This window comes from Fusarium verticillioides, chromosome 3 (assembly GCF_000149555.1).
Source record: "Fusarium verticillioides 7600 chromosome 3, whole genome shotgun sequence".
NCBI classification, from domain to species: domain Eukaryota; kingdom Fungi; phylum Ascomycota; class Sordariomycetes; order Hypocreales; family Nectriaceae; genus Fusarium; species Fusarium verticillioides.
Genome location: NC_031677.1, coordinates 2,255,645 through 2,271,592, shown reverse-complemented (window position 1 = coordinate 2,271,592; position 15,948 = coordinate 2,255,645). Strand labels below are relative to the sequence as shown.

Below are 15,948 nucleotides of genomic sequence, written 5' to 3'. Positions count from 1 at the left end.
TCGTATTATACCACATCTTGGGTCCAAGTTGTTAATCTCTTTTTGAAGGTCTCCACCACTTTAACGTCAATAGTCCTGGATTAGTATGCCAGCTTCACTTCTGAAGACACATTGTTCCTCTATATTCAAGTTGATCACTTGTTAACATGTTCTTGGTCAAGAATAGAAATGTCTCTTAATACTGGAGACGCCGCAGTGGCGCAAACCAACCGAGGCTAAGCCGCGAGACCGGACAGCTCAACTTTGACGGCCACTTAACCCTAAACAAAGGCCACGCGAGCCGACCACTTGGTTGTCGCGTTTCAATCGCTATCTATCGTATCCAATTTGTATGACACTCTGCTGCCCGGCCAGCGAACACCGAAGCCATAGCCAGACCGCAGCCAGTGCACTTTTTTCCCAGGCCCCAGGACCCAGGACCCAGAACCCAGAACCCAGAACCCAGGCATGGCCAGGCTGGGCCGGTCCCGTACGGCAACAGGCGCAGTAACGTTAGTTGGCGGTGGAGGAACAGGGGACACCCCTTTGCCCCCGTCTCTGCACTGAGCCGCCTATCTCTAACATTTGCTGAGAGGTTAGATGTTGGTGGTTACAGAAGGCCCCTTGCCCGCCTGTGACGCCGCCAACAGATGACCGAATCACGGCCAACGGCCCGGGGTCAGGCCAGGCTTTTTTGCCACTGCTCGGACTGGCGACGGCGTTACGGGTTGGCGTGCACCAGCAGCAGAGTTGAGACGATAAGTGCCAAAGAATTATATAGCCTGTCTGAATAAGTTTAATTGATACTATAATTCAGCCAGTTATGAGACGGTAAGAAGAGCTGCAGCCCTACATAACAAGAGGTTGGAGGATAGAAGCTTAATAAGGTACCTAGTTACGCAGTATGATAATAATAGTACATAGGTAGGTACCTATCTTAAGTACAGGTATAGGTAGGTCTAGGTAGTCGTTTGGAATCGAGTTGAGGAGGTTGGATGATAAAAGGGTAGACTACAGATGATGTGCATGCCTACATGCGTACAGAGTACTGTACCTCAACGTTGGAATCTTGAAAGGCTGTTCTTGTCTTGAACTCCTGATTGATTGACTTATAGATGCTTCGCTGACTGGCTCGATTGTCTTCTTACTTGCCCATCGCTTCCTAATCTTGTCAAGATCTCAGATAGCCCCATTGTCCTTCAGCAAATTAATAACCCATTCGACTGTACCGCATTTGCACATGAACAAGCAACCCAAACGCTCTCGTCAGCACAGTGTAGCTTCGACTGCTGAAGAGGAGGTACCTCTCCACATGCGGGTTAAATTTAAACCCTCGACCCTGTCCTTGCGTTTCAACTTCACACCCCGCCCCCCCTGTTCTGCAATTCTCTAGTCCCCAAACTGGACAACGGGGATATGATTGGCTGGCCGTAGGCGCCTTCCATGCTGCAGAGTGCTGCACGAGGTCTATATTTAGGATCCTGAACGCGTTTCGTGCAGCGAACCCTCCACTCACAAATCAGACTTCACGGCCGTGGCTAACTTGGAACGGAAAAGAGGAGCTCTGAGTGGTCCATTGTAGCGCCCTTGAGGTGCTCGCCCCATTTTTGCTCATCTTCTGAGGGAAAGTGAGAGAGGAGCCTACACTACCGACTACATACTGGCGAGAAGCGAGAGTTGGAGATCGATCTGTAAGATTGATTGATTGAGTGCTCATTGAATCCAGTTCAGTTGGGTCTTGCAGCAGGCCGCCTTCGCCTGAGAATCGATGTGTGTTCTAGGGCGACTATCGCAATTCGGATGTTTCTTTTCCATTGGACACCGCTCGACAAATCAGTTCATGGTTGGGTACCTTACTATTGTAGCCATAGCCATATTGGCAAGGGCGTGACATATGAAGCAGGGCTTGGATTCAGCCAGTCAAGATGACATTATTCATCAACTCAATAACTAACTACCTTAGATACTCTAAGGAGATTTTTTTTGCCAAACACGGCAAGTTGAGCACACAGGCATGATCAATAACTTTTGGCAAAACTGGTTCCAAGCATCGTCACCCCTAGTGTATGTTTCGTATACCATTCTTGCTTCCTGTGCCATTGCAGGGTCCATGGAGCTGACACTGCTTGGGCTTTGCTATGTCACGTTTCCCCGGGACGCGGAGGGCTTCTGGTTCAGGTCTCTTCTCGCCTTGTCCAGCAGCATGCCTGACATGGCATGACAGTACATTACCTTACGGATCCATTAACAGTTGACTTTTGCCATACATGGCCGCAACCGCCAACAAGCGACTCAGTGCATGTGTAGGTGCTGCCGCTTGCTACGGGCGGATATTTGTTTCATACCACGAAAACAAAACACATTTTTCTTCTTTACCGCCGATGCACTGTTGGAAAACTTGAGGTCTTGAATTAGTTGCTTACGGATCGGATCGGATTGGACTGGGACTGGATACCTCGATAACTGTTTGAGATACCCCCGTTGCTGGGTGCCTATGTCGCCAGGGAGCCAGGGAGCAGTGGAGGTTCTTCTTCTTACAGGGCACTGAGCCTCCACCAGGCAGCTGACTGGCCTGGTGGCCTGGGCTCCTGTGAGATGCACCCATAACTAGTATGGACCGTATGAAATATCCTTGGAAGACACTGTTCTCAGGTAGCGCATGCTTGCAGCTCACACCCCTCAACCAGTTCTCCCCCAGAGCTAAACTCAATCGAATCCAATCCCAAGACTTTCTCGCTCAGTCTCACACTCCCCTCCAACTCGTTACTCTTCCTCTCATCTTTCTCTCACTTCCTCTTGTCACTTCGATCTTCAATTTCAATCTTCTTCTCTTCGCTCTTCCCTTTACCCTCTACTTCACCTAAGACCACTACGCTTCGGCCTGGTATAACATCTTCTCTCGAACGACGGCCCAGTCTCCCTCATAAAGAAAAATAATGATCTCGCGACTCTGACAGCGCCATTCGCTGCCCTGCCCTGCCACTACCTTATCGCCGAAGCGCCTGTTCTTTGTCTCATTAGTTCTCTGGGCTCCTTCCTTGGACTCTTCTCCCTGCTACCCGCTAGACTCGACAGTAGCAGTAGCTTCTTTCTCGATTGCTTCTGAAGCCCAAACCGCGAATTATTTTTGAGCAAGAACTTCATTTCCCTCTAAAGACCGCTGTCCACTGCGAGGCTTGTCTCTCTCATTTACCAAGTCGAGCAACTTGCGTGCGTTTACTGAGCACTGCCCACTACTGGTAGGCTCAGCGACAAGATCAGCTGCGCTGACCCATCGAACGACCGACTTGACCTGCTCTCGATCGCACCGCGACCTGCGAAGCCATTCGTTTCTCTTGCCGGACTATTTATTTCTGGCCGGCCAATTTCAAATCTTTGCACATATTCACATAATTTCAGCCATATTTGTCCCAGGTGGAAGCCAACTGGTGTTTCAGCGCCCTGATCAAACACTCGAATTATACCCTGTACGCAGACTTGAGACTGTAATAGTCCTCACCATCTGCCTCGCTTCACTCCACGTCCTGGCGCAGACTCGACTCACTAGATCGCCAAGCGGATTACAAAACATGCCTTCAGTTGCGGATAGAAGAGTCTACGAAGATCAAATACCGCCTTTCATGACAGTATTTGATCTGGATGCCGAGACCATGGCAGATCAGGACACTGTGACACTCATGGACACTAAATTCGTCGACATGGAACCAAAGCGACCTGGCATGATGGGTGCTTCTCCTCAACATGGTCTTGGCCCTAGCATGATGCCTGTTGACGCAACACACAAGCATCACGATAGCACTTCCACACAGACCTCCGAGTCGGCAGACTCTTCACCCACAACGACCTTGTCTACAACCGACTCCTCGCCCCTCTCAGATGCGTCTCCCTCGTCTTCTCCCGATTCTCCTATGAATCTGATTCCCCTCAACAACTATCCTGCCACGAGCTTCGGAAACCTCTCTACCAATCTCAGCAGCACAGCCACCACTACTCTGTTGAGTGAGCCTCCTCGGCTTCAGCGACCAATGACATCACCTTCACCTCGAAGAGGGCGCAATATGAAGGGCCTTTCTATCCAGCCCCCATTCGCTGCCTCGACTTCAACGACAAATATTTCGCTGGTCTCCGAGCCTTCTTCTCCATCATTTATCAAACCTACGATTCCCGCTATGAGAAGAAAGCCCAGCCAGCTGAGTCTCAAGACCAATACTTCTGACTTGATCCATAAGACCACCCTGGAGGTCCCACCCTCACCAGCCATGCCGATGCTCCAGCGTCGAGCTCTTAAGCATTCTTGTTCCTCACCTCACATGTCTTCCGGTCTGAAGTCCGCGACCTTCGGTCCACCTGGTGGTATGACTTTTCCCAAGGTTTTGGAAAGAAACGAATCCGGACTTTCAGAAGTATTGCGGCCCACAAAGTCAAGTATGAAACCAGCTTTCCATTCTGCGATTACTGAGGAAGATTCGCCAATTCGTACTCAGATGGCCATTCGGGATGATGACCCTTACCGCGATAACGAGAACAACGAGGACATGAAGACGCCAGGCTACCCTGATGGGCCAATTGCGATCTACGGAGACAATGTTTTTCTCTACTCGGAACCCACGGCTGACGAAGCATCGCGGTTTGACGTAGTCATCAATTGCGCTCGCGAAGTCAGCAACCCTTTTGAAATCCGCAAAATGGCCCATGAATCACAGTCGCAGTCACCATTCCAGTCTATGCGACGCCCTGTTTCTGGGGTTGAAAGCCCCATCCCCGATACTGCTGTGTCTACAGCCAGTTTCATGACAGCTTGGGAATATCCCCAGGAGGATTCAGCTGAGACACCTACCACACCAAAGGCATTTCAATTTAAAGAGCCTGAATACATCCATATTCCTTGGGACCACAATACCGATATTGCACCGGATCTTATGGAGTTGTGCGATGTTATTGATAAGCGGACAAAGGCTGGCAAACGTGTGCTTATCCATTGTCAGCAGGGCGCAAGTCGATCTGCCAGTCTGATTATTGCCTACGGCCTGTTCCAGAAACCGCATCTCACCGTGAATGATGCTTACTACGCAGCTCAGTCCAAGAGCCAATGGATCAGCCCGAACATGAAACTCATGTACTCGCTGCAGGATTTCCAAAAGGAAGTGTCAACGAAGCGAACGGCGTTACCGTCACACCGTCCCCGTCCTGGCCGTAGCCCTTCGAAGCATAGAATCACACTCTCTGTTGGTGCTATCGATATTGGAGCCAAGGAGCCACAGACTGCTCCTCTTCCAACACAGAACGAAGAGTCGAAGGACTCGCACTTGAATCCGAGTCCAAATCGACTTCGCGGAAACTCAACACCTGGACCTCGACCGGTCTCACCTGGCCCAGCTTCAGCACCCCCTACTTGCACCTGGAAAGATGAGGTTGAGCAGCACTCGTCAGAACACCTGGATCCTCTCAAAATTAGCGACTTGCCTAAGAGACCTGTGTCAAGCCAGGGCAAGGCGCCACCAACTCTAGCCCCGTCTCCCATGATGGACTCGATCATGAAGCCTCCACCTTCGCCCGGGTTTCCCTCTCAGGCGAGTCTTGGCTTCCAGACCATGACCTTCCCACGATTCAATCCGGCACCATCGGAAATGAGATTTAGTGATGCGCCAGTGGAGAGAACCATAACTCTTCCTGGTTCATACCCGGATGATAATGCTCTATTGTCACCGAGAGCCGAGATGATGACTAACAACCCGCTTCATGATGTCCATGAAGTCGCTGGGATGCGATTCGTCGAGAGCCCGCCAACACCGAGCCAAGGCTTGTTTTCTCCTCGAGCGGGCATGTTCCCTCGAGACCCTTTTTCAACCTTCGGAAGACCACCGGTCGTTGCAGATCCCAGGAGTCCACCCACCAAAGGCGAGGCACCTATTATTCGATCAATTGATGATCTCTTATGATGACCCTTGACCCTGTGTTTTGCTGTCAAGCCGAACAAACCAATTTCCAAGGGAAGAAGTACGACGAATTACTATCGCTATTGTTTTCATTTTATACATCCTATTCGCTGTTCTACAATATGAACCACAGCATTTCAGGGGCGTTTTAGCAACAGGGCAGGGTTTTAACTGCACTCCATCCGACCCTCGATTCCGGATGGTCTCTCAGCCTTCCGTACGATGACACGCAAATAACCAAATACATCTTCTTTGTCACCGATCTTCTCCAATCGTTATGTCCTCCTCATACCAACCATTCGCTTTTTCTCTCTCCTTCTTTTTCAGCAGTGCACAGCGCATGGCGTCGGATGGGTTCACGATGACCTAGTGTAATATAGACGAAGACATTCGGTCTTGTCACTCTTGTTTCAGTTTTATTTTTGGTTCTCGCTTTGTCCGTTTTGGACAACGAAATACAAGTGGCGTATGGCTTCAGGTACCCCAAGGGGAATCATTGGGAGGGCTCAAATACCCAGTCATGGAAAGGGGTTGTGCATGTACAGGTGTTGCTAAGGAAAAGACGAGTTACTGTGTTGGGTTATAGCATCACGGCGTTTTTCCCCAGGAAGCAAAAGGGTTCTTGGTACAGCAAGACCGTGTGAAGAAGGCTTTACATAGTGCTTATCTACCTAGGTGTTAATCAAACAGATTACACATCGTATCGGCCCTCGTTTCTTCTATGTGATAGATTATGAAGTGTACGTTTTCAAAGCAGATGCACTCGGGCATTTACCCTGAATTACCATGAGGGGTTGGGATTGGTTTAATCAATGCCTGCAAACGCCCCTTAAACACGATATACTCCTAATTTCTTTCGGCTGTGCCCCCTTCGAGCCATTATACATATTGTATTCTATCGCACAATAACAAAGAGAATCAGTGAGATGCATTTACAGCTCCTTCTTGCCGTTTTGCTGTGCCTTAGCAGCCTCCTTGGCCATCTTCTCCTGTCGCGCGATACCAGCCTCAACGCCGATGCCGCCGAATACAAGCGCGACACCAAGCCACTGCATCTGGGTGAGCCGGTGTCCGAAAGCGAGAACAGATAGTATCATGGTGAACATTTTGCGTGTTACAGTGACAGTGACGAGAAGAACGGATGAGAATGTAGACAGCGTGTAGACTGGTCATGATTAGCCTGGGATGCTGATCTGGTGGAGGGAGGAATGAGACTTACAGATAAAGACCTGACCGACAGCACCGCATGCAGCGAAACCGAGAACATCTTTCCAGACAGCGGGATAACGAGCCATAAAATCCAAAGCAGCCTTGAGCTCACCCGCGTTGCCAGCGACGTCCATGCCAAACCACTCTCCGAGACCTGTAGCGACCAACCAAGGGCTGACGATCAAGTAGGTACCCGTGACAATAGTGCTCATGATGTTGTTGGCGCACATCATCTGAGGGCCCGAGTACGGTCGGAATGCCTGGAAGATATGGTCCTGAGTGCTGTTTGTCAACCCATCGAAGAGGAGGTTGATACCCAGCAATAACAGGCCCCATGCTGTGCTTGCATCGTCAGGTCGGACCTTGCTGCCCTTCTTCTTTCCAGAGTGCAGCGTGAAGACAGCGACGCCGAGGGTCACGGCCGAAACCACGAGATACTTGTACAGCGGATATCGACGGCGAAAGACAGTGATGTGAAGGAACATGACAGGTAGCAACTTGCAGCTCTTGGCAAGGAGGAACGTGATATAGTCGATATGGGCAAGTGATGCGTAGCCAAAAGGGCTCGCGAGGCTGCTCGTGACAGCAACAAGCGCGAGAGGCCCAAGGATGCGGCGCGAGGGGACAATAGGAGGAACGGCGGCGTTGCTGGGCGTCGAGACATAGAGATAGACAGCGCCTACGATGGCGGCGAAGACGGACTGGATGGTGTTGAGGAAGACGGGGAAGTGCCAGACTTCTGGGGCGTCGACGGGACCATATGGTTTTGTAGTGAGCTTCTCTTGAAGATAAGCCCAGGTGAGGCTATCCGCAAGGCAAGATGAGCGATTTGGACATGGGAGCTGTTGGGATTGAACCTACAATGAAGCATAGATTCCAGTGACGGCGATGACAAGCTGGAAGAGCCCAGCCTCTTGCGCAGACACGGAAACAGGCAAGACCTTATTCGTAAGGTTTCCATTGGAAGGGCTCTTTTGTGATCCATTAGTATCCTCCCATGTTGCAGTGGTCTTATTGAAGAACTCTGAGGATGCCTCGCGCTTGATAGCTGGTTGCTTAGAGCGTGCCATTCCCAGGATCTTCAAGGGGGAAAATATGGAAAAAGCCTGAGGGGATAAGAAACTGGTGAATAAATCAGAAAAAGAAGTCTTAAGGAGAGGATTAAGAAGTGTAGAGAGCGAAGACAAGAACCGGAAAAATGGTTAATTAAATCAATCACAAGTTGCCATGATGGACGGACCAAACTGACAAGTTGGCTTCATCAATTAACCATGAGACAAAGATGCCCCACTAGGTACAAGCGGAACCAACCAGCCACAGTCACATCCATACATCAACCGGAGTTATTTTAAGGATTAAGGTAAGGCATCGGCAGCTTTCTTCAGCCACACCTGCAAAGCCATAAATGCATTCATTCTACGGAGCAGAGTCTAACACCACTATCACGCGACTTTATTTCAGTTTGTTTGACAAGCAACGGGTTTTGCTCATAATTTCGATTTTATTTGATGGCTCTTGAATCCGAGCTAAGTCCGTTCCACCTAAGAATGCCTTTTCTGAAATCCCACATGGAATAAAGAGTCACCTTGTCGTAGAAACAGGCCAGCAAGGAGCAGAATACACAATGGGTGAGCCAGTATAGTTGATGTTACGGTGGTGTGAGAGCGATGAGTGATGGGAATTATGTGAGCGATAAGACGGGAGTAGCGGGTCGCGTGACGATGTCGGGATCCGGGGATGTAAGAGACAGGAACATTTGTGCGAGGCGAAAGAGAGGGGGGAAGGTGACGTGGAGCGTGGGCAGAAATTGTTTTGAGGAACCGTGATGTGCCCTTCTCGGTCCCTGGAATGTTGCGCTATCCCTATCGTTAACCGCTCTTCGGAGCTAGTTTTGTGTCATTAAGCCATAGCCATGTCAGGCTGTCCCGACGTGGTTTTAACAGTCGTAAAAAGAAAACTGTGCCATGCGTTGCTGCACCGCACCGCACCGCACCACGAAACCGTTTCCTCCCAAGAAGGCAGATTACTTTTCGCCAAGAAGTCGGTTGAGCTAAACTGGTACAGATGGATAGATATGCTACAGAGCTGAATAGTGATGTACCGCGCCACAAAGAGGGTAATTGACTGAGAGGAGGGAACCAGGTGACAACCAAGGTATGAGCCAAGATCAACCCAAGCTGACCCCTGACTGTGGTGCTGTAGCGTAGCAATGGTAACGAGAGGGGGAAGAATCATGAAAGGAAAACGAATTTGACGACGATGACTGATGATGAAAGGTTTCGTTTTGGATGGAAGGGCCAAATGGTTGGACAAGTGGATTGGTCGCTCGTGACGCTGTCGTCTGGTATCGTCCGAAAATGAAAATACAAGCCTCGCGGCAAGTCAGATCTGGACGTGTCCCAGCTCATCTTGCCAGAACTACTGACCTCTGCAAGTCGCAAGGAACACGAGAAAAGCAAAACTCAAAGGGTTTTAGAAAGAAACATCAGTCGCCTACTCGGGCTCCTGGAGCTGACTTCGGCGCATCTTCTCCGCCTCCAAATTCTCGTACAGAAGGAATAGCGCCGATTCGTTGGCCTTGGCGGTGCCCATGATGGTAAACATGCGCTCGCCAGTCTCATCGTGAGGTGCCTGTGGTTCAGGAGATCAGCTATGTTCACTCACGCTCAAAATACAAAGGGCGGAGGTGGAGAAGGCGAAAACTGCTTACCTTGGCAATAGAGATACGGGCGCCAGACGTCTTTCGGATCTCGCTAATCTTGCTACCGGCACGACCGATGATGCAGCCAACCATGTCCGCGGGGATGCTGATGTTCTGAGTCTGGATCTCCTCACCATTCTCATCGTGTGTTGGCGGGCCTCGAAGAGCTGCGTCAGAATCGGAACGGCGGTTGTACGGCCTTGAGCTACCGTTGCTGAAATCGGCGCCGTTGCCTGTTCGCATGACACGAGGGCTACCACCATAATCACTTCTACCGGAGCCTTGACTGAATCCTGCACCGCCGCTGGCGTTCCCGCTGCCAGATGGCTGAGTACGGACAACAGGGTTGTAGAGGACGGTGCCAGTGCCTCGTTGCCAATCATCAACCAAGCACTTGCAAATTTCCCAGATAGCGCGCTGGATACCCTCGGGAGTGCCCTGAACTTCGACTATTCTCTCAGTGGATTGAGGGAGCATCTCCTTCTGGGCAACCATACGTACACCAGAAGCATCCTGAATGTGCTTGATCTTAAGACCTTGTCTTCCAATGATGGTTCCCATCTGGTTGTGTGAGATGAGGAGCTTGATCGCTAAGACTTCAGTTAGCAGGCAATTCAAAGTTCGGTTGCCTTTGGCAGAAATCGTCACATACGATGGGTACCGTTGCTTTGAACTACACCTCCCATACCCATAGCGGGGGCACCTTCGAGCAGAGCGCGAGCTACAATCGCGTAGGCTCGAGAAATAGCGTCGCAACCGCCGGTGATGGTCAAAACACGGTCATGAACACCCTGCACAACTTTGCTGACGCCGGCCTTAACGCCAGTCTCGTCTCTAAGGTCGGCAACGTTCTTGCCGCCCTTGCCAATAATGACACCCGCTTCCTTGGAAGAGACAATCGCACGAAGGGTGAGCTGGGCCTGGGCATACTCCTCGTCCGTCTTAGGGGCGGGTTCGCCATCAGGGCCAAGGCGGTCATCCATTCTAAGCTGATCCATCTGATCGAGGATGTCGCTTCCGTTGCCGGGAATAGAATCCTGAGGTGCCGACATTTTGCAGTAGTTAGGTCGGGGTACACGAGGAGAAGAAGTCGTAATTGGAGTTTGAAGCGAATCGTTTGGATGAGAACGAACAGACGCAGGTAGGATATGTCTGGTCGGATCTAAAATGCTGTCAGGATGTATTCTTCCACCGTCGCCGTTGTAGCAGGCGCAAATCAAGGGCCTAATGAGCATCCCTCCTTTGCAGTGCACGTTCAGAACGGCAGAGCAGGGAAGAGGCAGATCCAAATGCCTGCCTTCATGATAATATTGAAAGGCATATCCTCAGGGGAGACAAGACAGAAATATGACGAGTTTACTAACCTTATCGTCGACGCTGTGGAAACTGCGAAGACGTCCAAGTGTGCTGGAGAAGGCGGGGGTTAGGAAGATGGGGAGGTGGTGCAGTGTGTTTTTTTTCTTGCGGTCGTGTACGCGAAGCGGGATAGCGGGGTCAAGGGTCGCAAGCACTCTGGCTGTGAAAGCGGCGGCGGCGGAGGCGGGCGGGTGGGCTACCTTACAAAACGATGCGCGGGAGGCGTGCGTCAACAGCTGATGCAATGTATCGTGGGCTAAGCAGAATCGACGGTAGCAAGAGGGAGATGTGAGGAGAGCGGGAGGAAGGTGGGAAAGTTGGAGGGAAGGGAAGGGAAGGGAAAGGAAGAAGAGAGGTGGTGAAGGTGAGAGAAAGGTGAGGTGAGAGAGATGTGTAAGTTGGGTGAAGGATAGAAGAAGAGGAAAAAGAGATGGAATTCCTGTGCTTAGTACCTAGCTACTACCTACTAACCCAAGGTACCTAAGCTAAGAAGGTATTGCATCTATTGTAAGGGAAATCAATTGGATGGGCCAGGGCCAGAACCAACCTAAGACAGCTAAAAACCGCGAGTGACCGACCACTGACCACACAGAAAGAGTGTTCCAGTAGTACTGTAGTCTGTACCTGCCAACCAAGCAGCTGAAACCTAGGTGCAGTGCCTTTGTCTAGAACCTATTGTGGCAGCAGGAGCCCGTAAATGGAGTGGAGTAAGAAAGACAGGCAACACATGGAGGGGAAAGAACATACAGTAGAAGCGATAAGACACTTGTGAAACAAGTACTTTAATCAGTACTGCCTTCGCAACCCTCATATATTTACTGTTACATGACGCAGGTGAGGGGAAGATGTACATGAGAGGAAAGTACCGAAGCTTTGATACCCACACCCGTGCATGAGGTGGACCCAAGGCAAGAAACACTTCTTTTGCGGGCATAATATCCATGTATATCCATTGTTAGCTCTGTCAAGGACAAGCTCAACACTTCAACCTCAAAGTCTTCTTGTTATAGGGGGGCAAACACCTAAAATCATGATATTGAAGCTCTTCCATACCGACCACTCCAGCTGCCCCTATACCTTGCCCTACCTAATTGAATCATCTGAGAGATTGCCCAGTGGGAGTGTATCTATGTACCACAACGCCGCCGTTAGGTTGTAGCCATAACTGACGGGACGGGACAGGCACGAACGGTTATAATGATAATGCCCAACCCTCTTCTTCAATATTAGGGAAAGAAAACCTCATATTGACGATATATTCCTGGTTTCGTAGTACCGGTACTTTAGGTAGTAGGTTAAAGCCTCTAGTACTGTATCTGTATGCACATAAGTTGGCAATGACCGTTAGGAACGAGGCTTACGTACCTAGATAGGCATACAGGTCTCATGCTAAGCGTGGTTGTCTTCGATTTCACAATAACCGTGTCACCTATCTACACAATGCCATGTCAGTGAAAGGCCAGCATTTCTTGGCATATTCCACTAAGCCTTTCTGGGAATCAAGCGAACATACCAAGTTCCTGGCATCTTTCCCTTCCCTTCTGCCCACCAATTCCGAACGAAGTCCACACTCCCTGGCAACCTGGTCACTCGGGAGTTTTCCAGCACACCCACACGGGCCGGAGTGGGCCACGGAGGTGAGCATTGACTTTGTGACTTTTGTAATTGCCCTACGAAGTAGGGGAGGATAGAAAGCTCAGGATCGTAACCCTAAGCGATAAAAACATTTAGGCCAATTTAGCCTGGGCTTAGGGGACTGTTTGCCATGTTTATTTTGACACCCTATATCAAGATCCGGTGTTTTCTTGCTCCCCGAGGGTCGCCCACAGCCGATCAGCGCTGCATTGTTCCATTGATCGCTCTATTGGGTCGATACTAGATGCATAACAATAGTGCCAAGTACAGGGAGGACAAAGGAAAAGGAACGAGAAGATCTTGGCGGGCGAGAGCATCTTGATTATCATATCACCGTGATGTGGTGTTGAAAGAAAATCCAATGGTAGATCAAAGGTCAGGTTTCGCAACCTCATTGGACATTCTTCATGATAATCAACAGGAAGCTGCAGCTTTAGTTTGGCCGACGTCGAAACACGCCACTGATAGCCATGAAGTTTTAGTATATCTCGACTATCCTCCTATACCTCTCAGAGAATCAATGTCTTCGCCTTCGGCTCCAGCGGTTGCCCCCCGGCTCGAAAGCTGTACAACGGCCGCTCCCGCAAGTCGTTAACAACGTGCCGGCTCGCTTGATATTCTGCAGCACAGATATTCTATAGCCAATGCCTTTCCATCGCACAGTTTCTCGAAATGCACGAACGCATTGTGATAAGGGTCAATAAGTGATGCTTATTACACTTTATATCACCCGCCTGCATCTCCTGTCTCTGGGATTGGTTGTTGGATGTCCACAACTGAGGGAGCAATGCAGCAAAAAGACACCAAGTATCTCGGCTGACAACCTCAAGCGCCTGTCGTGCAGGTCACATAGTCATTGTCAAACTTGCAAGTGAGTATTACCCTGAGTAACATCGTGCCAAGTGATTTCATGTATTGCCGTTGCCATGTATCGATAGAGAAGCAGCATCAACTGCTGAAGACGAGAATGTTCAATGATACTTTGTCTACATATCAACATTCGCTCCTCTCATCGTTGTCGTAGCTTTTGCTCATGCTGTATCCAAAAGTTCTTGCACGCCTTATGTCCCCAGTGGTCTAGCCACCACTCCCCGAAGCTATCCTCGACTTCGTAATCTACTTTGGCTACTCTCTCATCTCTCTTCAAACCACAGATGATACAAGCTTTTGGTGCTGTCGGTACCATCTTGGCTGTATGCACTGGCATGTTCTCGCTAATCTCAGGGACCTGAAGTGACAGGCTCTTATCGACAGACTTTGCCGCAGCAACTGCAGATCGCAGGCGACCAACCTGCTCGCGCCATACAGCGATCACATCAGCGGCCTCACGATCTTCACGCGCGGCCTGTGTTTTGTCGACTCCTGCAAGTTTCATACCCTTGCTTCCCGCAGCTGAGATAGACATGCTTTTTGCCAAAATCTTATCCCGATGCCACCGTTGTTTACGGCCAGCAATAACTCGTGCGGCAGTTGTTGCTAAGAGGATATAGCCGCGCAAGAATTCTGTAGCTTTGGGATCCGATATGATTCGCTGTTTGATTGATGTGCTGTGGCCTGATATGGGCTTGAAAAAAGCTGTACCTGAGTTGAGAAGATCAGGGAATGCAGACAAGATGACTGAAGGAGGTGGGACATTGACTGGTGGAGGGGCATTATCCTGGGATTCCTTATGTGAAGGTTGAACATTATCAACTGCATCCCAACCCCAACCCTCCGGTACTTTTCCTGTGCTGGTGTTTGCTTTCTTATCATCGGAGGCAGTAAAATCGTCCCAGGCATCCCACTCATCATCTTGGTACTTGGTTTCAACAAGATCGGCGTCCTTGGGACTTTCAAAGGATGGCCATGCTGTGGTGGGTGTTTCTTCCTTGGGTTTCTCAATAGGTTTTGGTTCTTCAAAAGTAGGTGTTTTAATAGCCAATTCTGGGAAAGGATTACGATCCTGGAAAGAGGGCGATTTTGGTGCCTGGGGATAATTCGTAGCAGTGGCACCAAAAGCAAGAGGCCCGAGAAGCTTAGCGGGCGGTGGCTTTTTTGTGGTTTGTGATGAAGCTGGAGCTGGTTCATCTAAAGAAAGAAGATCCATTGGTGGAGCAGCTGGAGGTGGTTCTTGGGCAGTAACTGCAGGTGCTATTTTCGTCGCCACCGGAGGAAGGACACCTTCAAAGTCTCCAAACTCATCATCGTCGTCATCATCATCACCTTCAGCAACTTGAAGCTCAAAGTCCTCAGCATCAAACAACACACTGGGATCTTGTTGTGCCGAAGGCTTGAGTTTCGCCTTCATCCGCTGCGGCGGCTCCTGACTAACTGTTGGCTGCCCCCATTCCTGCGTAAACCGTGACTGTGTTCCGGAGGGCTGGGCTTTGGGGCCACTGACAGGCTTCAAAGCTCCTCCTATATCGACAAGACTGTTGGATAATAGATCCATGGTTGACGCTCTCACAACTCGGGTTGGCGGTGGCTGTTTCACTGCGGGCACCCTCTGGGCTACAGCTGCAGCTGGACTTGGATCTGGCTTGGGCCATGGTATTGACGATGAGTTTGCTGAGCTTGAGGGAGCATTTACGGTTGAACCCCAACCTGATGCGGAAAACGGCGCAGGACTCGGGGACTGAACCGGGGCCTCATTGACTGTTGCAGGTTGTGAAGGCTCGGCGACTTCAAAATCTCCCCATCCATCATCGTCGTCATTTGTCTCCGCCAGCTTCGACGGTACCAGAGCACTTCCCCATGCGCTATGCGCGGTTGATTGAAATTCAAAGGCTGGCCATGGCTGGGATTTTACAGCAGAGGCATTGCTAGTGTCGCCTAACAGACCAAAGAGGTCCTGTGTTGCTGCCCGTTGAAGAGGTTCCCGTTGTTGCTGAGCTTGAGCTTGAAAAGGAGTGGCCTGTTGCTGCTGCTGCTGCTGACCTGAAGCAGGCGTTGAGTTATTTGAAAGACTATTGAACTCGGCAAAAAGATCTGCAGACATAGTGCGTCGCCTAATAATGCATTACTTCGAGAGCACGTGTCGCAAGATGCGCTTTATAAGGGCAGTGGTGAGACTTAAAGAGAGGCGTCAAAGAGGTGAGCTGAGCAGCGTCGTGAAATTCGAAGATAGGTAGGTAACCTCAGGTTAGTGGGAGG

The 15,948-nt window shown here is 50.2% G+C and overlaps 5 protein-coding genes across 5 annotated transcripts; 1 reads left to right on the top strand and 4 right to left on the bottom strand.

Moving 5' to 3' along the window:
* Positions 1 to 2,727: 2,727 nt before the first annotated feature.
* FVEG_08211 (tyrosine-protein phosphatase) lies at positions 2,728 to 6,953 on the top strand. Its single transcript, XM_018897060.1, has one exon. The coding sequence runs from the start codon at positions 3,549 to 3,551 to the stop codon at positions 5,916 to 5,918; it is 2,370 nt and encodes a 789-aa protein (XP_018754624.1). The 5' UTR covers positions 2,728 to 3,548; the 3' UTR covers positions 5,919 to 6,953.
* On the bottom strand, positions 5,941 to 8,457 carry FVEG_08210 (hypothetical protein). Its single transcript, XM_018897059.1, has 3 exons — positions 7,986 to 8,457; positions 7,135 to 7,928; positions 5,941 to 7,080 (listed from the first exon to the last, which is right to left on the bottom strand). Exons 1-3 carry the CDS (start codon positions 8,192 to 8,194, stop codon positions 6,848 to 6,850), a joined length of 1,236 nt encoding a protein of 411 aa, XP_018754623.1. The 5' UTR covers positions 8,195 to 8,457; the 3' UTR covers positions 5,941 to 6,847.
* A 15-nt stretch (positions 8,458 to 8,472) lies between these two features.
* Positions 8,473 to 11,779, bottom strand: FVEG_08209 (hypothetical protein). The gene is made up of 4 exons (XM_018897058.1): positions 11,190 to 11,779; positions 10,478 to 10,987; positions 9,835 to 10,415; positions 8,473 to 9,755 (listed from the first exon to the last, which is right to left on the bottom strand). Exons 2-4 carry the CDS (start codon positions 10,875 to 10,877, stop codon positions 9,618 to 9,620), a joined length of 1,119 nt encoding a protein of 372 aa, XP_018754622.1. The 5' UTR covers positions 10,878 to 10,987; positions 11,190 to 11,779; the 3' UTR covers positions 8,473 to 9,617.
* Positions 11,780 to 12,485: 706 nt separating this feature from the next.
* FVEG_16271 (hypothetical protein) lies at positions 12,486 to 12,826 on the bottom strand (the record flags this gene model as incomplete). The annotated part of the gene is made up of 3 exons (XM_018905512.1): positions 12,486 to 12,497; positions 12,561 to 12,614; positions 12,695 to 12,826. 3 exons carry the CDS (start codon positions 12,824 to 12,826, stop codon positions 12,486 to 12,488), a joined length of 198 nt encoding a protein of 65 aa, XP_018754621.1.
* A 999-nt stretch (positions 12,827 to 13,825) lies between these two features.
* On the bottom strand, positions 13,826 to 15,793 carry FVEG_08208 (hypothetical protein; the record flags this gene model as incomplete). The annotated part of the gene is made up of 1 exon (XM_018897057.1): positions 13,826 to 15,793. The coding sequence occupies one exon, from the start codon at positions 15,791 to 15,793 to the stop codon at positions 13,826 to 13,828; it is 1,968 nt and encodes a 655-aa protein (XP_018754620.1).
* Positions 15,794 to 15,948: the final 155 nt, after the last annotated feature.